Source organism: Coregonus lavaretus, assembly GCF_964263955.1.
Source record: "Coregonus lavaretus genome assembly, chromosome: 28".
Taxonomy (NCBI): Eukaryota; Metazoa; Chordata; class Actinopteri; order Salmoniformes; family Salmonidae; genus Coregonus; species Coregonus lavaretus.
In genome coordinates, this window is record NC_140015.1 from 20401978 (window position 1) to 20423880 (window position 21903).

The following is a 21903-nucleotide window of genomic DNA, read 5'->3' on the forward strand; positions in this document are numbered from 1 at the left end:
TTTAGACCAAAAAGCTATATTTTTGTCTCATCAGACCACATGACCTTCTCCCATTCCTCCTCTGGATCATCCAGATGGTCATTGGCAAACTTCAGACGGGCCTGGACATGCGCTGGCTTGAGCAGGGGGACCTTGCGTGCGCTGCAGGATTCTTATCCATGACGGCGTAGTGTGTTACTAATGGTTTTCTTTGAGACTGTGGTCCCAGCTCTCTTCAGGTCATTGACCAGGTCCTGCCGTGTAGTTCTGGGCTGATCCCTCACCTTCCTCATGCTCATTGATGCCCCACGAGGTGAGATCTTGCATGGAGCCCCAGACCGAGGGTGATTGACAGTCATCTTGAACTTCTTCCATTTTCTAATAATTGCACCAACAGTTGTTGCCTTCTCACCAAGCTGCTTGCCTATTGTCCTGTAGCCCATCCCAGCCTTGTGCAGGTCTACAATTTTATCCCTGATGTCCTTACACAGCTCTCTGGTCTTGGCCATTGTGGAGAGGTTGGAGTCTGTTTGAGTGTGTGGACAGGTGTCTTTTTTTATACAGGTAACAAGTTCAAACAGGTGCAGTTAATACAGGTAATGAGTGGAGAACAGGAGGGCTTCTTAAAGAAAAACTAACAGGTCTGTGAGAGCTGGAATTCTTACTGGTTGGTAGGTAATCAAATACTTATGTCATGCAATAAAATGCAAATTAATTACTTAAAAATCATACAATGTGATTTTCTGGATTTTTGTTTTAGATTCCGTCTCTCACAGTTGAAGTGTACCTATGATAAAAATTACAGACCTCTACATGCTTTGTAAGTAGGAAAACCTGCAAAATCGGCAGTGTATCAAATACTTGTTCTCCCCACTAAGTATGGTAAAGTTGAAAAATATCCCGAACTTTTAACATTTTTTGAGTGTTTGCTTTTTTGCAACATTGTATATGTAAAAATAACGGCGCTAGTTGTTGTAAAATGTCAACGTTTACTTCTACCCTGGGGAGTAAAGGAAGGTTTTAGGCTAACGACCCTGGCGGTGGTGGGAAAGCACTACGTTTCCGTTGTTGGAATGATGATAATTGGGATTTTAAAGGCTCCAGTGCCTGTGAGAAGCACAGCGCGTTCAGATAATGGCCTTCCCTTTTCTCTGTCCCTCTGTCTATAGCTGAACGTTATGAGACACCCTTCCCTTTTTCTCCCACTGGTTTCTTGTAATACTTGTCTAGTCACTCCATGTGGGTTACTCCATGGAACTGACTTCAATGACTTAGATGTTGTTCATGAGCTGTGAGGCATGCAAAAGCTGAGCCCGTCCTGTTTGGGCCTTCAAACGATGTCGCTCACCTCTGGCATTGTGGTTGTGTTTTACACAAGCTTTGTAAACAAGATTCAAGTCTGAACATTGTGTTTAGGCCTTTAACCCCATTTTTTTATGGAATATTTAGACTTGAAGTCCCTTGAATGTTCTCTAACTTTTGTTTTTGAACATTGAAGGTTCCTTAGGCCTCGTGGTCCTCTGTAGCTCAATTGGTAGAGCATGGCGCTTGTAACGCCAGGGTAGTGGGTTCGATCCCCAGGACCACCCATACGTAAAAATGTATGCGCACATGACTGTAAGTCGCTTTGGATAAAAGCGTCTGCTAAATGGCATTATTATTTATTTATTTATTTATTTATTATTATTATTATTATTATTATTATTATTATTATTATTATTATTATTATTATTATTATTATTATTATTATTATTATTATTATTATTATTATTATTATTATTATTATTATTATTATTATTATTATTATTATTATTATTATTATTATTATTATTATTATGTACAACAGTCAAACATCCCACTCTGACCTACTCCTCCTCCCTAAAAAACCCAACGTTGCGAAATGCAAATTGTTTTGAAGATTGTTCTCCAAGCGTGTAATCAACAAAGTCGTTCCCAAAACCACGTATTTAGATGAAATGGTCAGCACATGTTGCACATTACCACGAATGTAAGTTTTACAGCACTGTGACTTACGATTTGTTAGTGAGGTCTTCTTGGCTGGAGAGGGAGAGCGCCCCGTAATTTGATTAGCATCTGTAGCGGTTGCCAGGAACGTGGGGGCCTAGTTGACATTAGTGTGTTTTATGTCGACCTGACTTAACCTTAGCACTCTCCCTGTTGTAGAGAAACATTGGCGTCCCCAGCGTTCCTCAGACATTACATAAAGACAAACGGCCAGGGACCAGACCTCTCTGACAGACACCAACTCACAACCCAACAAACTTTGGTAGTGGGTTCGATCCCCGGGACCACCCATACGTAAAAATGTATGCGCACATGACTGTAAGTCGCTTTGGATAAAAGCGTCTGCTAAATGGCTTATTATTATTATTATTATTATTATTATTATTATTTTCTGAGCAGTGGCGATCTTTAGGTCAGAACAATCCCATGGGTATTGAGGATGTAGATTGATGCGAGGGTGAAATGAAATGTAATGCCCACATTCTTGTTTTGGGTATAGATAATGCAAGATAATGCTTTGTAGTTTAAGGGAAGTCTTTGTTTACTTGGCTCAGTATATGTCAGGACTGTTGCTCATTTACATCAGGTTTGTTTGTGGGTTGAGGTACAACTAAATTGAATTGATACTACAACTAAATGCTCCATTTCCTAGCCCTAACCAACTTCCGGGTCTCTCTTTCCACAGCAACCATGGCGACGGACGCAGACAAGTTCCTGTACGTGGACCGCAACATGGTCAACAACCCTCTGGCCCAGGCAGACTGGGCCACCAAGAAGCTGGTGTGGGTGCCGTCGGAGCGGCTGGGCTTCGAGGTGGGATCTCTGAAGGAGGAGCGCGGTGAAGAGTGCCTGGTGGAGCTGGCAGACTCTGGCAAGAAGGTGAAAATCAACAAGGACGACATCCAGAAGATGAACCCACCCAAGTTCAGCAAGGTGGAAGACATGGCTGAGCTCACCTGCCTGAACGAGGCCTCAGTGCTGCACAACCTCAAGGAGAGATATTACTCTGGCCTCATCTACGTGAGTATTTTACACCAGGCACACACTGAGCTGAAGGACACAGCTGAAAATCATTGTCTTTTTTTTTTTTTAGATGTTATCCAAGGTCTTGCTTAATGGTGGTTACGAAAGCACTGTTCGCTCATATCACAACTTGGCTTGGTTCCAAACCAGGTAGTCCTTCTATCCAGCCTCATTACCCCATTAAGCCCATTGTTTCAGATGACCCATTGTGTGCAGGTTGTCACCCCAAACGAAAGGCTGTAATCTGTTTACCAAGCTTTTTAAAAATCAGAACGATTATGTTCAGTCCTCCCTTTCTGGCTCCCTTCCCTCTCTTACTCTCTGTATCAGCAGGAAACAATACTCTCCTGAGGGGGAGGGGGAGGGGGGGGGAGGAGAGAGGGACACGAGGAGGGGCGGGGGTCAGAGAGGGACACGAGGGGGGGGGGTCAGAGAGTAAAGCTGTTCAGAGTTGAGTTTCAGGCGGAGCTGGAAATGAAATGGATATGGAATGTAAATCGCGCTCCAATTGTTATTGTTCCCCCATAATGCCACTTATGCCTCTGTCCACAACTGGGAGTGACTTGGTGCCTGCTACACTGGGCTTTGACCCGGACAAGTCAACACACCCTGGCCCTCTTGGGGTTCTTGTATTGCTGTGTTGCGCACAACTGGACCAGGTACCCTTCAGAAAAGCCCCTCTCCTGGGAGAGGCAGAGACAACTACCAGACCAGAAGCAAGGGCACGGAGCAATGGGGAGGGGAGTGCAGGAATGTAGCTGAGAGGGAAGGAGACAGAAATATGGAGGGCGGATTAACATAAATGAAGTGGGGAGGAGAGATGCTCCAGATGCCCATACCAAGATGAGGGGTATATGGAAGGGGACAGAGGGGGGTGGGGTGACATCACCTCGGATAATGTCACTGTTTGGTAGAAGGTCTTGGTGATTGTGAAACATGACTGATCTAACCCAGACTCTAGCTGTAGTCAGGGAGGGGGATTGGGATATAAAGTATGGAGCTGGTGTTGACGAGAGACTTGGAGAGGGTTAGATTCAGAAGATAATGTTCACTATGATTTCCCCATTCACAGCGTATGTGTTCTCTCCTGAAACATCTGTCCACTCTAGTTCTCGGCTGTAGACCATAAGAGGGTCATATAATATGCAGTCAGTTGAAACTATTACATTGGCAGTGCATCTACTGCAATCTCTCACTGATATAGACAGTGGAATTTTGTGTTCTTTGTTCAGGCCATGGATAGAAGAGATGCTCAGTAGTTAATATTAATAAGCATTTCTCTTTGTATCACAGACATACTCCGGCCTCTTCTGTGTGGTTATAAACCCCTATAAGAATCTGCCCATCTACTCAGAAGAGATTGTGGATATGTACAAGGGCAAGAAGAGGCATGAAATGCCCCCCCATATATACGCCATCACTGACACGGCCTACAGGAGCATGATGCAGGGTAAGTGGAGACCCTTGTTATACCACAACATCGTAAGTAACCAAATGTGTTCAGATGAGACTGAGTAAAAGGGTTATTGGTAGTATTTTAACATCCATGTTTAGTAAGATAATTTGTCTATAAGATATGCATCGGTTTAGACTCCTACAGGCAGACTTAGCTCTGAAAGTTTGCATTTAACTAGTGAAGCATTGGCCTCAATTTCTGAGGGCTCCTGCCTTCCTTAACCAAGGAAAGGCCATTAGTCAGTCTAAGGGGATGTAGGCTACCTACAGTACATTCTCAGTACTCTCTTTCCCAGACCCATTATCTTGATGTACCGTTGGGCATTGTCAGGCTGTCCATTCACTCCCTCTTGTCTTGTTAGTCCATTGTTGGCCCCCATTGAAGTAAAGGGAATCATTTAACTCTAGGAGAGAGGGAGGGAGTTACCGCGCAGTATGTGCAGGGGGATAGTTAATTGGCTTGTTGGTTAAAAGGCAGCACCCTTTCCAGTCACAGGAAACCGGATATTGATTTCCTGTGTGACCAATGCACTTCCTGTTTCAGAGAGACAAATGTGGTGCATGTGCTCCTTAGATAACAAATACACACTGTAGAATTCACATTTTATATAAATCCAGCTGGCAACAACATACTTCTGTTATTCTGACAATGGAACTGTGAAGTTCCTCTGCACAACAAGCACCCATGATAGGCTGCAAATAATAACATAAACTATTCTGTCACTATTGAATTCAAATGTCCTAATAATAATAATAATAAAATAAAAAATAATATGCCATTTAGCAGACGCTTTTATCCAAAGCGACTTAGTCATGCGTGCATACATTTTTGTGTATGGGTGGTCCCGGGGATCGAACCCACTACCCTGGCGTTAAAAGCGCCGTGCTCTACCAGCTACAGAGGACCACAATGTTATTCAATCCAAACTTAATGCATGTAATATGTACCTTTTTTAAAACCATGGCTCCACCTCTTTTCACAGACCGTGAAGACCAGTCCATTCTTTGCACGTGAGTCTTGAGCACAAAACCCTATGAACAGCAAATCTTTGTCTCTCAACATGACCTTGAAATATCTTGGTTTTAGTTGTGATGTTGCTGACAACTGATTGACTTCCTTGTTACTTTTTTGGTTCTGTCTTTCTCTCCTCTTTCTCATTTTCTCTTCCACAGAGGAGAGTCTGGTGCTGGGAAGACAGAGAACACCAAGAAGGTCATTCAGTATCTGGCCCATGTGGCCTCTTCCCACAAGACCAAGAAAGACCAGGTCAGTCAGTCAGTCCTCTACCTTCTAACCTTACCTCAACTACTTTACTATTCTCTCTCCTAATTCCCTCTGATGTTCACCCTCTCCTCTGATGTTCACCCTCTCCTCTGCTCTTCACCCTCTCCTCTCTTTCCTATACCTGTTTTCTTTCTCACTCTCCCTCACTCTCTGAAGTGGGCCTGGTTTCCTATGGTCCTTTATCAGCTCGGAACCAGGCTTTTCCGAGTCATCAGTGCTCAACTACTTGTACTGTGATTGTGTGTGAGAATAGTGGTGCCAGTAATACTTAACATTACATACTTGTCAAGCCATCACCATATTGTTCCAAGTCTTGGATAGGTGCGTTTTCTACATCAGTCACACCGCTCTATGCTACCAGAGCCATAGAGTACCACTAAATAAGGGTTGGCCAGTCCTGGTTCTTGAAGACTGACAGTAGCACAGCACTGCAGGCTGTAGATTAAACTCCCTTGGTAGCCGGTTCATAGTGTGATATCTAAACCACAGTGGACTGACGTCATTATTCCTATTGTTGACATTTCTCCTCCAGCAGCTGAGCTCTATAAAGCCATGAGACAAAATAAAACCCTGCAGTGCTGTAGTTGGCCACCCCTGTGATAGATGCAGCTGTAACTACAGGGTTCAAGAGAGGCTCAGTCTTTTCTGAAAGCAGACCAGTATCCGTATCTATCATTCCTTTTGAGGTTGTGTATTTCTCTTTTCCCATCAACAGACCAGCTCGTTCCTGTCACATGTGAGTTACCCTCTCCCTTCACCCCCCACCACCCCCTTCCTTCCTCTCCCATCACATCTCTGGATCTCCTCCTCCACACCCTTCCTCCCTCTCCCTGGCTCTTGCGCTGTCTCTCTCCCTCCTCCCCCGTGCTGCTGGAGCGTGCTCTGTGGTGGGCTAGTGGGTCACTTGGAAGTGTAGGTCACATGACCAGTGTTGGTCAAGAGGAAGAAGGAATGTTCATTATTAAAGGGGAAATTGCCATTTTTGAATTCAGCCAGACAAAACTAAGAGCACATCCCTTTTGTATTGTTGATTTGATCTTCTTTAAATACTAAGTTCAAATGTATTTAATGAGTAACCAACTCTGCAGTTTAACAAGTCTGGCTGAATTTTGCATAACGCTGTTGATCCTTTGTTTTGCCCCTGGTGGTTCCAGAAGTGTGCTTGATGTGTTTACCTGTGTGTGAGACTCCATGTCTGCTTGCTGTGTGTGTTCCAGTGTGTCTGTTTAGAGATCTGGTCAATGTTCTCTCACAGTTCCCCCTCCATTTTTCACTCTTTGTCCACACCATTTTAAAGATCTCTGGACAAACTCATTGAGTTGCTGTGTGCATTGTGATGCCAGTGGAGTAAACTGTGATTGTATACCTCTGTGTGAGTGAGTTCACTGGGGATGCTTCATACCAGTCAACAGATCCATTATTCCCTTCTCCTTATTACCGCATTACCGGTTAAGCAAGCTCCTCAGATTGATAACATTGACAACGCCCCTGCTATAGCAGCTACATTTTAAAATTTTTAGTCATTTAGCAGACATACTTATCCAGAGTGACTTACAGGAGCAATTAGGGTTAAGTGCCTTGCTCATGGGCACATTGACAGATTTTACACGTAGTTGGCTTGGGGATTCGAACCAGTGACCTTTCGGTTACTGGCCAAACTCTCTTAACTGCTAGGCTATGTAAGAATATGAGTGTGAGTCTGTATTTGTATTGAGTGGGCTCCAAGCTCCTCACATTAAGAATGTTGACGAAGCCGGCTCTTTAGGGCATCAGTAGGCTTTCCTGTCTACGTATAGATCCTTTAAAAATGAAAATACACTGTAGTATTACTAGTGGCATTTTAGATGGATTCATGTGCATGGATCCACCTGTACAACAACAGTCTGAAGTAGAGCTCAGTGTGAACTATGTGCAGGTTTAGGGCTGTAGGGTTTTTGTATAGTTACCAATGTCCGTGTAGTGAATCTTGACAGTCAGTTCTCTGCATGGGGTCTGGGGGTTACTCTGCTATGGGTGAAAGGTGACGGTTACTGATGAGGGCCACAGGGTCGTCCATTGGGTGTCAAGGTGTGGGTACTAACACTGCGCTGTGTGTGGGGAATTGTGTACTTGTGTAAGTGTTCCCGTGTGTGTGTGATATTCAATGGTCTGCATGCAGTTTGTTTTATTTTCTCCATAAGTAAGGTAGGCAGTTGGCAAATGTGTGATTTTATCTTACGACTCATGATTCAATTATGGACTTGGGCGTAAAAAGGGAACATCCAAATACAAATCAAATGTTTAAACAACTTAAATCCTCCCAATGAAGTGATACTAGAGTAAATTAAAAGCAGATGACTGTATATTTCTCACAATGCACGACTATGAATTATCCATCGGAATCACCAAAGGTATTCACAGTTTGATCCCACTGCTGAGAAAGGACAAATGGCATGTCCTGTAAGGGTGTCACTATAGAATTTGCACTTATCTAGATAAGTCCTTATATGGATGTGGTGATTTTAAAGGATCCAATGGGATGAAGTCATTGGTTGATGGAGGGGTTCTGTGTTTGTCCACTAGGGCGAGCTGGAGAAGCAGCTGCTGCAAGCTAACCCCATCCTGGAGGCCTTTGGAAACGCCAAGACTGTCAAGAACGACAACTCCTCCCGATTCGTAAGACATTTTAACATCTCTTAGTGATGCTTGTGTTTTGACTTCTATTTATTACTTTTTTCTGTTGGACAATTATTGCCTGCTTCCTTAGTCATTCACTGTGTTCTCTCTCCCAGGGAAAATTCATCAGGATCAACTTCGATGTCAATGGATACATTGTGGGTGCCAACATTGAAACCTGTATCCTTCATACTATGTTAACTACACTGAAATTCACTCCCTCATTTGAAATATACAATGGTTTCTCTATAGATTCAACTGTAGTTTAACTCCAGACACCACTCGGTTAGTGTTTACGGTAAACTAGACAATTAAGTCACACACACACTCGCCCCGGCCAGTAGAAGCTCATAATCCATTCTGAGTGGCTCCTTGACTCCCTGACCTCCAGACCTGCTGGAGAAGTCCCGTGCCATCCGCCAGGCCAAAGACGAGAGGACCTTCCATGTCTTCTACTACATGCTCACTGGGGCTGGAGACAAACTGCGCTGTAAGCCTCCTTCATTATCACCTTTATCAAGTACAGGTAACTGTGCATATCAGATCTAATAACTCTGTGCTCCCCTCAGCCGAGCTGTGTCTGGAGGGCTACAACAACTACCGCTTCCTGGTAAATGGAAACGTGACCATCCCTGGCCAGCAGGACAAGGACCTGTTCACCGAGACCCTGGAGGCCTTTAGGATCATGGGCATCCCAGACGACGAGCAGATTGGTGAGTGGGAAGACGGGACGCACTACCCTCTCACAGGTTTATTTTGGGGGGTGTGTGACTCTAACCTTTGTTGTTCTCTAATGCAGGTCTGCTGAAGGTGGTGTCTTCCGTGCTCCAGCTGGGCAACATGAGCTTTAAGAAGGAACGCCATTCAGACCAGGCCTCCATGCCTGATGACACGGGTACAGCAAACCTTTATGTGGGCTGGTCTTATCCTAAAAGAGATCATAGTATCTATCAATTACACTCTACTGACCATCAGACTATACACCTTTCAGTCCACAATCATTATTTTTGGTTTCAAAGTCTAGTTCCATGCACTGCTGTAGGCATCAAACTCTTATTCCCTTGGGGGATCCCTCCCTCTCAACCCCATCTCATCTCTCCGTCCCCTGTCCCTCCCTGTCACAGCTGCTCAGAAGGTGTGCCACCTGATGGGCATGAGCGTGACAGACTTCACCCGTGCGATCCTGTCCCCTCGTATCAAGGTGGGCAGGGACTATGTGCAGAAGGCCCAGACCCAGGAACAGGCTGAGTTTGCGGTTGAGGCCCTGGCCAAGGCCACATACGAGAGGATGTTCCGCTGGCTGGTGATGAGGATCAACAAGGCCCTGGACAAGACCAAGCGACAGGGAGCCTCCTTCATCGGCATCCTGGACATTGCTGGCTTTGAGATCTTTGAGGTAAACTGGAGTGGGGGCAAAGACCAAAGGGATTACAATGTCTTGAGTAAGAACCAGTCGTGGTCAAAAGTTTTGAGAATGACACAAATATAAATTTTCACAAAGTCTGCTGCCTCAGTTTTTATGATGGCAATTTGCATATACTCCAGAATGTTATAAAGAGTGATCAGATGAATTGCAATTAATTGCAAAGTCCCTCTTTGACATGAAAATGAACTTAATCTCCAAAAAAACATTTCCACTGCATTTCAGCCCTGCCACAAAAGGACCAGCTGACATCATGTCAGTGATTCTCTCGTTAACACAGGTGAGAGTGTTGACGAGGACAAGGCTGGAGATCACTCTGTCATGCTGATTGAGTTAGAATAACAGACTGGAAGCTTTAAAAGGAGGGTGGTGCTTGAAATCATTGTTCTTCCTCTGTTAACCATGGTTACCTGCAAGGAAACACGTGCCATCATCATTGCTTTGCACAAAAAGGGCTTCATAGGCAAGAATATTGCTGCTAGTAAGATTGCACCTAAATCGACCATTTATCGGATCATCAATAACTTCAAGGAGAGAGGTTCAATTGTTGTGAAGAAGGCTTCAGGGCGCCCAAGAAAGTCCAGCAAGCGCCAGGACCGTCTCCTAAAGTTGATTCAGCTGCGGGATCGGGGCACCACCAGTGCAGAGCTTGCTCAGGAATGGCAGCAGGCAGGTGTGAGTGCATCTGCACGCACAGTGAGGGGAATACTTTTGGAGGATGGCCTGGTGTCAAGAAGGGCAGCGAGGAAGCCACTTCTCTCCAGGAAAAACATCAGGGACAGACTGATATTCTGCAAAAGGTACAGGGAATGGACTGCTGAGGACTGGGGTAAAGTCATTTTCTCTGAATCCCCTTTCCGATTGTTTGGGGCATCCGGAAAAAAGCTTGTCCGGAGAAGACAAGGTGAGCGCTACCATCAGTCCTGTGTCATGCCAGCAGTAAAGCATCCTGAGACCATTCATGTGTGGGGTTGCTTCTCAGCCAAGGGAGTGGGCTCACTCACAATTTTGCCTAAGAAGACAGCCATGAATAAAGAATGGTACCAGCACATCCTCCGACAGCAACTTCTCCCAACCATCCAAGAACAGTTTGGTGACGAACAATGCCTTTTCCAGCATGATGCTGGAAAAAGTGATAACTAAGTGGCTCGGGGAACAAAACATCAATCTTGGGTCCATGGCCAGGAAACTCCCCAGACCTTAATCCCATTGAGAACTTGTGGTCAATCCTCAAGAGGCGGGTAGACAAACAAAACCCCACAAATTCTGACAAACTCCAATCATTGATTATGCAAGAATGGGCTGCCATCAGTCAGGATGTGGCCCAGAAGTTAATTGAAAGCATGCCAGGGTTGATTGCAGAGGTCTTGAAAAAGAAGGGTCAACACTGCAAATATTGACTCTTTGCATAAACTTAATGTAATTGTCAATAAAAGCCTTTGACACTTATGGAATGATTGTAATTATACTTCAGTATACCATAGTAACATCTGACAAAAATATCTAAAAACACTGAAGCAGCAAACTTTGTGAAGACCAATACTTGTGTCATTCTCAAAACTTTTGACCACGACTGTATATTTGTTGAAAGCGATTTTCCTCTCGTCTCGATCTCCACTTATCTAGAAAGACAGAATGGGGGTGGATGCCTGCAGGGAATCTGTTTTCACCTGTCAAGTTCTTTCACATCATTGCATATTGGGGAACGGGGACAAATAAAGAGAAACACTTTAGTTTTTGGTCATGATGAATGCACTTTCTGACAATTTCTCTTTCTCCTCTAGCTGAACTCGTTTGAGCAGCTGTGCATCAACTACACCAACGAGAAGCTGCAGCAGCTGTTCAACCACACCATGTTTATCCTGGAGCAGGAGGAGTACCAGAGGGAGGGCATCGAGTGGAGCTTCATCGACTTCGGCCTGGACCTGCAGCCCTGCATCGACCTCATTGAGAAGCCTGTGAGTCTACCCCTTTGTATCTCCCTACCTTTCATCATGTACTGAATACTCCCTTTCTCACTCCACCCTTTCCTGTATATACCTCCCTGTTAACCTCTCACTTCCTGCAGTCCCATCCCTTTCCTCCAATCCTCTCTCATATCTCTCTCCACCTGCCACCTCCCTTCATCTCTCCCCCTCCCTCCATCTCTTTCAGTTCAGTCCCATGCTATGCTGCAGCTCCAGGCTCCCTGGTCTCTCTAAGCCCTGTTCTCTGCTCTCCCTCAGGCTAGCCCCCCTGGTATCCTGGCCCTTTTGGATGAGGAGTGCTGGTTCCCCAAAGCCACTGACAAGAGCTTTGTGGAGAAGGTCCTGCAGGAGCAGGGCACCCACTCCAAGTTCCACAAGCCCAAGAAACTGAAGGATGAGGCCGACTTCTGCATCATTCACTACGCCGGGAAGGTAAACGGACCAGTAATGAAGACTAAGTTTAGACTCTGCTTAATCTGTGTGCCCTGGGACATCATGTCCCATGCAAACCTTGTGTAATACTAATGTCTATATGGTGTTCTGTCTCCTCAGGTGGACTACAAGGCTGACGAGTGGCTGATGAAGAACATGGACCCTCTGAACGACAACGTGGCCACACTGCTCAACCAGTCCACTGACAAGTTTGTGTCTGAACTGTGGAAGGATGGTGAGTGCAGCCAATGATAGTTACCAACCAGTAAGAACAACAGACTTAAGTGGATGAACCCTCATGCTGGGAATTGCTGATATGTTTTCAGTAAAGGGTCTCTTCCTGTCTCATATCTACTTTTCTCTCTCGTCTCGTATCCGATGTCTGGTGTCTGGACCTTTGTTCTTACCCATTCACTCTGTTTTGGATTCTATCCATCTGCTCCTCTGTATGGCCCATTTTCGTTTGTTCTCCCTCCCTCTCTTACTGGGTCTCAGAGGTACAGAGGTCTCAGAGAGCCTCTTTTTATCAGCGTTTTCCTTTTCTCCACTCAGATTCAGGTGACCGTTTTTTCTTTTTCATCATTTCAGTCTCCTTTATTTACTCCTGTTCTGCTCATCCTTCTGTTGTTACACGAATATAAACCTTTCTCATCTCAGCATCAACTTTTGCCTATGTTTTTTAACCTGTTTGCTCATACCCTGTTTCCCCTGTGGATCAATGTTGATTTATCAGATATATTTTTTACAAGGGGTTGTAATGACCCCCCCCCCCCCCCCCCCCCAGCTCTGTGTGCAGTGAGATCTACCACTTGTTGCTCTTTCATTGGACTCTCCCTCTCTCCCTCTGTGTAATAGTGTGGTTTGGGACCCCTGGTGTTGCTCATGGGTACTGCAGCAATGGGTATATACTGCATGGGTTTGGTTCCGTCGTCACCAATAAAAACATGCCCACAAATGCACAGTTTGTCACAAACATTGATTTCCAAATAGTATGTAGGTTCGCACCACACATTTGACGTATTAAGATGGTCACATAGTGTAAGCAGTTACACACACACACACACACACACACACACACCTTCACTCACTGCATCGAGTTGCGTCTCGTTCTAGTGTGATTCCCTCTCCTCCCCCCACGCTTCACTGGCATTTTGTGACCCCTCTCCTCTCATTCCCCAAATCCCCCTTCCTACTGTATTTGTCCTCTGCATTCACCCAGTGTTGTGGTGTCACTGGTTTTGAACCAGTCAGTCATCTCTCTCCATCCTCCATGGAGAGATGAGACCCCCCCCCCCCCACCTCCATTATACTCTGCTTCATGTGTTTTATGTTGTGGTTTGTTTTCACTGTGTGGTGTTTGCCTGGTTAGATATTCCCAAATGTGCAAGCCTCTCTGGTCTCACTTCACCCTCTCTCCTCTCCTCTTGTTCTTCTCTCCGTCTTCCCCCTCTCAGTGGATCGTATCGTGGGCCTGGATAAGGTTGCAGGGATGTCTGAGATGCCTGGTGCCTTTAAGACCCGTAAGGGCATGTTCCGGACGGTGGGCCAGCTTTACAAGGAGCAGCTGTCCAAGCTCATGGCCACTCTGAGGAACACCAACCCCAACTTCGTCCGCTGCATCATCCCCAACCACGAGAAGAAGGTACCAGTCGATCACCTCCACCAGTGAAAACATCCAAACAATAGTTTCTCTCAAGATGCCCTCCAAACACAGTAGGCAACAGAGGCACCCAGAACTTATGCTAGTGGTGTTATCTTGGCAGCTTTTCATTTACGCATCTAAACAGGTTCCCTTTCTTCCCTCCCCTATAGGCTGGTAAGCTAGACCCCCACCTGGTTCTGGACCAGCTGAGGTGTAATGGTGTTCTGGAGGGGATCCGTATCTGCAGACAGGGCTTCCCCAACCGTATCGTCTTCCAGGAGTTCAGACAGAGGTACCGTAAACAATCCCATTGTGGCTGCATACGAATGTCTTGTCTTTTCACCAGTTCCCCAACTTAACCTCATATTATTGTTGCATCATGCTGTGTATGTTGCTTCTGTTGAGTTGAGTACAACTCTGATGATCCCCTGCATGTGCCTTTGTCTCTCTCTAAGGTACGAGATCCTCACTCCCAACTCCATCCCCAAGGGCTTCATGGATGGAAAACAGGCCTGTGTGCTCATGGTAAGAGAGAAGGGCATTATTCTCTTGTTCTAGAACATTCTCACTCATTCAGAATGAAACAGAACGAAGAGATGAATATTGTCACAGTTGAACTGATTGTATACCTCACCCTCCTGTCAGATCAAAAGCCTGGAGCTGGATCCCAACCTGTTCAGGATTGGTCAGAGTAAGGTGTTCTTCAGGGCTGGAGTGCTAGCTCACCTGGAGGAGGAGAGGGACATGAAGATCACTGACGTCATCATCAGCTTCCAGGCCTGGTGCAGAGGCTACGTGGCCCGCAGGTAAGGAGACCCCCTGACTCCAACGGTCTTATCATATGGCTGCAGTGAAAAAGTTTTGATTCAGGTCTTATAACTGTATTTAGAAGATACGTAAGTGTTTCTCTCTCTCTCGCTCTGCAGGGCGTTTGCCAGGAGACAGCAGCAGCTGACCGCCATGAAGGTGATCCAGAGGAACTGTTCTGCCTACCTCAAACTCAGGAACTGGCAGTGGTGGAGACTCTTCACCAAGGTACACACTGTACTTATGCTACTGTTGTTCCTTTACCGTGGTACTGGACTCAGCCGAACCCCCTGGGAATACTGGGGTACAATAGCCTTTCTATTCTCCTCTTAACTGTCCCTCTCCCCTCGTCCCCCAGGTGAAGCCCCTGCTGCAGGTGAGCAGGCAGGAGGAGGAGATGCAGGCCAAGGACGATGAGCTGACCAAGGTGAAGGACAGGCAGGAGCATGCTGAGAGGCAGCTGCAGGAGATGGAGGTCAAACAGCACCAGGTAAGAGGAGGCCCTCCATCACTGGAGCAGCCCTAAAGTAACATGTTGATCATTTATAATAAAACAATAGTTTGCGCAACCTAACTTGAAACGGCATTGATGAACCCTTAACACCATATTTTCTCTGTCTCCCCCAGTTGAGTGCCGAGAAGCAGGCCCTGCAGGAGCAGCTGCAGGCTGAGACAGAGCTGTGTGCTGAGGCGGAGGAGATGAGAGCCCGTCTGGCCGCTAAGAAGCAGGAGCTGGAGGAGATCCTTCATGACCTGGAGGCCAGAGTGGAGGAGGAGGAGGAGAGAGCTACACATCTACAGACAGAGAAGAAGAAGATGCAGCAGAACATCACGGTGAGGACACCCACACAAACCAACACACACTTTGTGGGCAGCGTGGCAGGTACACACTGTGCTAACTCTTTCTCCTCCTGTGTGTGTGTAGGACCTGGAGCAGCAGTTGGATGAGGAGGAGGCTGCCAGGCAGAGGCTGCAACTGGAAAAGGTGACCACAGACTCCAAGCTGAAGAAGATCGAGGAGGACGTCATGGTTCTTGAAGACCAGAACAACAAACTCATGAAGGTCCGTATCCAACCATCAATGGGCAGACAGGTGTATGGATGGAAGAGGGATGGATCTGTATAAGTAAAATGGATAGAATTGTGTTGTGAACTCCTGGTTGTGTTGTGGGTGTCCCACAGGAGAAAAAGCTAATGGAGGAGCGTATCTCTGAGTTCACCTCTAACCTGACTGAGGAGGAGGAGAAGTCCAAGAGCCTTCAGAAACTCAAGAACAAGCACGAGGCCATGATCACTGACCTGGAGGGTAGGTGGAGCACATGCACCATGTTGACCAAGTTGCTCTTATTTCCTCCTTAACTCTTCTTCTCCTTCTCTCCCTTAGACCGCCTGCGCAGGGAGGAGAAGGGCCGTCAGGAGCTGGAGAAGAACAGGCGTAAGCTGGAGGGAGACTCTACTGATCTCCTTGACCAGATAGCTGAGCTGCAGGCCCAGATCGCTGAGCTCCGCGCCCAGCTGGCCAAGAAGGAGGAGGAGCTGCAGGCAGCCCTGGCCAGGTGGGATCTCTACAAGATCTCTGAAATCACATATAAACATACGTAGTGGCTTTAGTGTGATCACTCTGTAAGAACTCTGTAAATTGTATTTACATGGCATAATGAATGTTACAACACCCTCCATTTCCCTCTCCTTCCCTCCTCAGGATTGAGGAGGAGGCAGCCCAGAAGAACTTGGCCCAAAAGAAGATCCGGGAAATGGAAGCCCAGCTGTCTGAGCTGCAGGAGGACCTGGAGCTGGAGAGGGCCGCACGCACCAAGGCTGAGAAGAACCGCAGGGACCTGGGAGAGGAGCTGGAGGCCCTCAAGACTGAGCTGGAGGACACACTGGACTCCACTGCTGCCCAGCAGGAGCTCAGGTACTGACACCCGAGGGAGATCAGTTACATAGTCGTCCACTGTGTTTAAATGAAACTGGTTTATTGTGAAATAAGATGCCACATAATGGATGCCATCATGTTGACCTTCTAGAAAAATGTTTTCATGAGTTGATGACAATTCTCATACACTCTCAACTTCGTTTATTTTCCTTGTTTCCCAGTATTTAGCTTAGCACACAATCTGACAATGTCCTATTCCCGCTTTCCTTCATTTCTCTACTTCTGTCTGTCAGGACCAAGCGTGAGACTGAGGTGAACCAGCTGAAGAAGGTTCTAGAGGACGAAGCCAAGGTCCACGAGCAGCAGGTGGTGGAGATGAGACTGAAACACAGCCAGGCCTTCGATGAGCTCAACGAGCAACTGGAGCAGGCCAAGAGAGTGGGTGATATACACGCATACATACATACATGCATGCATGCATGCATACAGTGAGGGGAAAAAAGTATTTGATCCCCTGCTGATTTTGTACGTTTGCCCACTGACAAAGAAATGATCAGTCTATAATTTTAATGGTAGGTTTATTTGAACAGTGAGAGACAGAATAACAACAAAATAATCCAGAAAAACGCATGTCAAAAATGTTATAAATTGATTTGCATTTTAATGAGGGAAATAAGTATTTGACCCCCTCTCAATCAGAAAGATTTCTGGCTCCCAGGTGTCTTTTATACAGGTAACGAGCTGAGATTAGGAGCACACTCTTAAAGGGAGTGCTCCTAATCTCAGCTTGTTACCTGTATAAAAGACACCTGTCCACAGAAGCAATCAATCAATCAGATTCCAAACTCCACCATGGCCAAAACCAAAGAGCTCTCCAAGGATGTCAGGGACAAGATTGTAGACCTACACAAGGCTGGAATGGGCTACAAGACCATCGCCAAGCAGCTTGGTTAGAAGGTGACAACAGTTGGTGCGATTATTCGCAAATGGAAGAAACACAAAATAACTGTCAGTCTCCCTCGGCCTGGGGCTCCATGCAAGATCTCGCCTCGTGGAGTTGCAATGATCATGAGAACGGTGAGGAATCAGCCCAGAACTACACGGGAGGATCTTGTCAATGATCTCAAGGCAGTTGGGACCATAGTCACCAAGAAAACAATTGGTTACACACTACACTGTGAAGGACTGAAATCCTGCAGCGCCCGCACTGTCCCCCTGCTCAAGAAAGCACATATACATGCCCGTCTGAAGTTTGCCAATGAACATCTGAATGATTCAGAGGAGAACTGGGTGAAAGTGTTATGGTCAGATGAGACCAAAATGGAGCTCTTTGGCATCAACTCAACTCGCCGTGTTTGGAGGAGGAGGAATGCTGCCTATGAGCCCAAGAACACCATCCCCACCGTCAAACATGGAGGTGGAAACATTATGCTTTGGGTGTGTTTTTCTGCTAAGGGGACCGGACAACTTCACCGCATCAAAGGGACGATGGACGGGGCCATGTACCGTCAAATCTTGGGTGAGAACCTCCTTCCCTCAGCCAGGGCATTGAAAATGGGTCGTGGATGGGTATTCCAGCATGACAATGACCCAAAACACATGGCCAAGGCAACAAAGGAGTGGCTCAAGAAGAAGCACATTAAGGTCCTGGAGTGGCCTAGCCAGTCTCCAGACCTTAATCCCATAGAAAATCTGTGGAGGGAGCTGAAGGTTCGAGTTGCCAAACGTCAGCCTCGAAACCTTAATGACTTGGAGAAGATCTGCAAAGAGGAGTGGAACAAAATCCCTCCTGAGATGTGTGCAAACCTGGTGGCCAACCATAAGAAACGTCTGACCTCTGTGATTGCCAACAAGGGTTTTGCCACCAAGTACTAAGTCATGTTTTGCAGAGGGGTCAAATACTTATTTCCCTCATTAAAATGCAAATCAATTTATAACATTTTTGACATGCGTTTTTCTGGATTTTTTTGTTGTTATTCTGTCTCTCACTGTTCAAATAAACCTACCATTAAAATTATAGACTGATCATGTCTTTGTCAGTGGGCAAACGTACAAAATCAGCAGGGGATCAAATACTTTTTTCCCTCACTGTACATACATGCATACATACACAAGCCCTCAAGAACTCCTTTGTATTACAGTATCTGTACATGCACTGACCCCTGGTGTTCTATCCCCCTCCCCTAACAGAACAAGGTGTCAGTGGAGAAGACCAAGCAGGCTCTGGAGAGTGAGCGTAACGAGCTGGCCATCGAGCTGCAGAGCCTGATGCAGGGGAAGGGAGACTCTGAGCACCGCAGGAAAAAGGCTGAGGGCCAGGTCCAGGAGCTACAAGTCAAACATGGAGAGAGCGAGCGCCAGAGGATTGAGCTGGCTGAGAGAGTGGCCAAGATGCAGGTACAGTACCATTCATCTCCTTTCAGGGACGATTTGAAATATGTGACCTGTACACTAGCTGTAAGGCCCATATTGATGACTGTTTTGGTTGTGTTCCTCTAAAGGCTGAGTTGGAGACTGTCAATGGCTTGCTCAGTGAGGTGGAGGGTAAGTCCATCAAAGCATCCAAGGACTGCTCTTCTGTGGAATCTCAGCTGCAGGATGTACAGGTACAGTACTCCATAGACTACAACAGATCCAAGTATTAAATAATGAACTAGTTTTGTCATGGTTATCTGTAAACGTTGCTATAACCGGACTATAACCGTGCCAGCGTTTCTCTTCTACCTACAGGAGCTGCTCCAGGAGGAGACTCGTCAGAAGCTGTCCATGGGCACTCGTCTGCGTCAGCTGGAGGATGAACAGAACACTCTGAGAGAACAGCTGGAGGAGGAGGAGGGGAGCAAGAGGAACGTGGAGAAGCAGCTGCTCACCGTGCAGGCTCAGGTAAACACACACACAGCAGCATACACCTTAAAATTGGATTGACTCAAATGTGCTATTAGATTTATTTGTTCAACACATCACTAGAACCCATAAACCACACCACAATGTTTGAGTGACAGGCGGTGTCCCCCTATAGCTGGCAGAGATGAAGAAGAAGTCTGAGCAGGAGGCGGGCTGTCTGGAGAACGCGGAGGAGGGGAAGAAGAGGTTGCAGAGGGACTTGGAGGGGCTCAGCCAGCGAATGGAGGAGAAGTGCAGTGCCTTTGAGAAACTGGACAAGACTAAGACTCGTCTGCAGCAGGAGCTGGACGACATGGTGGTGGACCAGGACCACCTCAGACAGACCGTAACCAATCTGGAGAAGAAGCAGAAGAAGTTCGACCAGGTTAGTAGTAACACTAGCTAGGTTTTCATCCAGTTGGTTACAGATTTTCATGCGAATATTCTAAAATCTGCATAAAAACAATGTGATTTCCCAGCAGAGATGTTTCCATCAAATTGACTTTTGCGGATAAAAGGCTGTACGTGATGACGTAGTACACGTAAAAATAACTTTTGCGGATAAATTCCAATGTAACAAATTTTTTAAATGTTTTTACGTTAAATGGGTTTCCATCGAATTTTCAACTCTACTGATGGTTTTGTCAGATTATTATTTTTTGCGTTCTATAGCGAATGTGCCCACTCTGGCCTTGATACGTGCGCTTTAGCCAACAGCTCGCAGATACTGTTCGGGTAAGCTACCTACATATGGTTATTATGGACAGAAGAGCAAGTATTTTATTTGTTAAACGGCAGCCAAGCATCGACCATCATGTCACCAGAATAAGAGTAAGACCCTCATTATTTATTGGAAAGGAGCATCAAGCTCATTACTGTGCACTTTCACCACCCTGTGACATTCATCATATGCATTTCATCTAACCTAATAAACTGTATGCTTTCCCGAGTCGTAGTGGGAGGACCTCACGTCATCACGTTACTCCAAGTTTACTTTGATATGATGGTTACTATATCAATATTTGTGCATAAAGGCGTTTCCACCACCATTTCTCGCATAATTAATTTTAGACGCAAAAAGATCCCACCTGTTTTGCTGTTTCCATCAGGCCTGTCGTGATTATTATTTTTTTACCAGACATGTACTTTACTCGCATTAAAAGGTTGTAGGAAACCTGGTTACTGTCCACAATTTAATTCACTCAAACTGGAGGGTAAATTACTTGGAAGGGTTGATTTATGAAAATCCATAACTATTAGGGAAAAATCTGGGTCTTGAAATACAGTATGTTGTATGACATTCCTCCATTTTACTTATAGATGCTGGCTGAGGAGAAGACCATCTCATGCCGCTATGCTGAGGAGAGGGACAAGGCTGAGGCTGAGGCCAGGGAGAAGGAGACCCGGGCCCTGGCTCTGACCCGCGAGCTGGAGTCCCTCATTGACATGAAGGACGAGATGGACCGCGCCAACAAGCTGCTCCGCGCTGAGATGGAGGACCTGGTCTCCTCGAAGGATGACGTCGGCAAGAGTGTAAGACAGCCGAGTGTCATTTTTTTTCGGCGGGGGGGCTGGGGGGCTGGGAGATGTTGAATTGTTCAATTCAAATCCTTTGTTTTCATACTGGTCCCAAAGTCCTGCTATTTCTCATCACAATCTCCACTATTTTCCTTCAGGTGCACGAGCTGGAGAAGTCCAAGCGTGGCATGGAGCAGCAGCTGGAGGAGATGAGGACTCAGCTGGAGGAGCTGGAGGACGAGCTGCAGGCCACGGAGGACGCCAAGCTGCGTCTGGAGGTCAACATGCAGGCCATGAAGGCCCAGTATGAGAGAGACCTGGCAGGACGAGATGAGATGGGCGAGGAGAAGAAGAGACAGCTGATCAAACAGGTACACTAGTAGCTACAGGCTTAACTTGGTAGGTAACGGTTCCTTACTGTGTGTTATTTGTCCACTGTAAAATGGGACACGTAGTCCAGTGATTGAAAGCTTGAATCTCTCTGGTCCTCAGGTGCGTGAGATGGAATTGGAGTTGGAGGATGAGAGGAAGCAGCGCTCTGTTGCCGTGGCAGCCCGTAAGAAGCTGGAGCTGGACCTGAAGGAGCTGGAGGCAGCAATCGACATGGCCAACAAGAATCGTGATGAGGCCCTCAAACAGCTTAAGAAGCTTCAGGTAACAACCAATTACATTATCACCAGCTTCTGACCTGTAGTATGTTTTTATACCAGGACCGCATTCTATTCAAATCAAGATGCATGCAGATGGTGAGTAGTTTGCTAGAAATATATGTTTTGGACCTCTCCCTCCTCTCCACCAGGCCCAGATGAAGGAGCTGCTGAGGGAGCTGGAGGACACTCGTATGTCCAGAGACGAGATCATGGCCCAGGCCAAGGAGAACGAGAAGAAGCTCAAGAGCATGGAGGCCGACATGATCCAGATGACAGAGGTCAG

General features: G+C 46.3%; 1 protein-coding gene across 2 annotated transcripts in view; it reads left to right on the forward strand.

Moving 5' to 3' along the window:
• Positions 1-21903, forward strand: part of LOC311103737 (myosin-9-like) — a 37911-nt gene that overhangs the window by 12365 nt on the left and 3643 nt on the right. The window contains exons 2-35 of one of the 2 annotated variants that reach the window (XM_084145371.1): positions 2690-3024; positions 4321-4477; positions 5466-5493; positions 5656-5749; positions 6483-6503; positions 8330-8422; positions 8539-8602; positions 8814-8912; positions 8992-9135; positions 9222-9317; positions 9547-9818; positions 11630-11803; positions 12071-12244; positions 12365-12479; positions 13699-13886; positions 14057-14178; positions 14342-14411; positions 14532-14692; positions 14813-14921; positions 15052-15183; positions 15321-15527; positions 15619-15756; positions 15876-15999; positions 16078-16249; positions 16396-16608; positions 16863-17007; positions 18760-18966; positions 19071-19175; positions 19300-19452; positions 19589-19837; positions 20773-20985; positions 21129-21341; positions 21463-21624; positions 21770-21898. In XM_084145371.1, the coding sequence (XP_084001497.1) occupies positions 2695-3024; positions 4321-4477; positions 5466-5493; positions 5656-5749; positions 6483-6503; positions 8330-8422; positions 8539-8602; positions 8814-8912; positions 8992-9135; positions 9222-9317; positions 9547-9818; positions 11630-11803; positions 12071-12244; positions 12365-12479; positions 13699-13886; positions 14057-14178; positions 14342-14411; positions 14532-14692; positions 14813-14921; positions 15052-15183; positions 15321-15527; positions 15619-15756; positions 15876-15999; positions 16078-16249; positions 16396-16608; positions 16863-17007; positions 18760-18966; positions 19071-19175; positions 19300-19452; positions 19589-19837; positions 20773-20985; positions 21129-21341; positions 21463-21624; positions 21770-21898 (5073 nt within the window). In that variant the 5' untranslated portion in view covers positions 2690-2694. The remainder of the gene's footprint in view (positions 1-2689; positions 3025-4320; positions 4478-5465; positions 5494-5655; positions 5750-6482; positions 6504-8329; positions 8423-8538; positions 8603-8813; positions 8913-8991; positions 9136-9221; positions 9318-9546; positions 9819-11629; positions 11804-12070; positions 12245-12364; positions 12480-13698; positions 13887-14056; positions 14179-14341; positions 14412-14531; positions 14693-14812; positions 14922-15051; positions 15184-15320; positions 15528-15618; positions 15757-15875; positions 16000-16077; positions 16250-16395; positions 16609-16862; positions 17008-18759; positions 18967-19070; positions 19176-19299; positions 19453-19588; positions 19838-20772; positions 20986-21128; positions 21342-21462; positions 21625-21769; positions 21899-21903) is intronic. The other variant, XM_084145372.1, reaches the window with a different exon arrangement.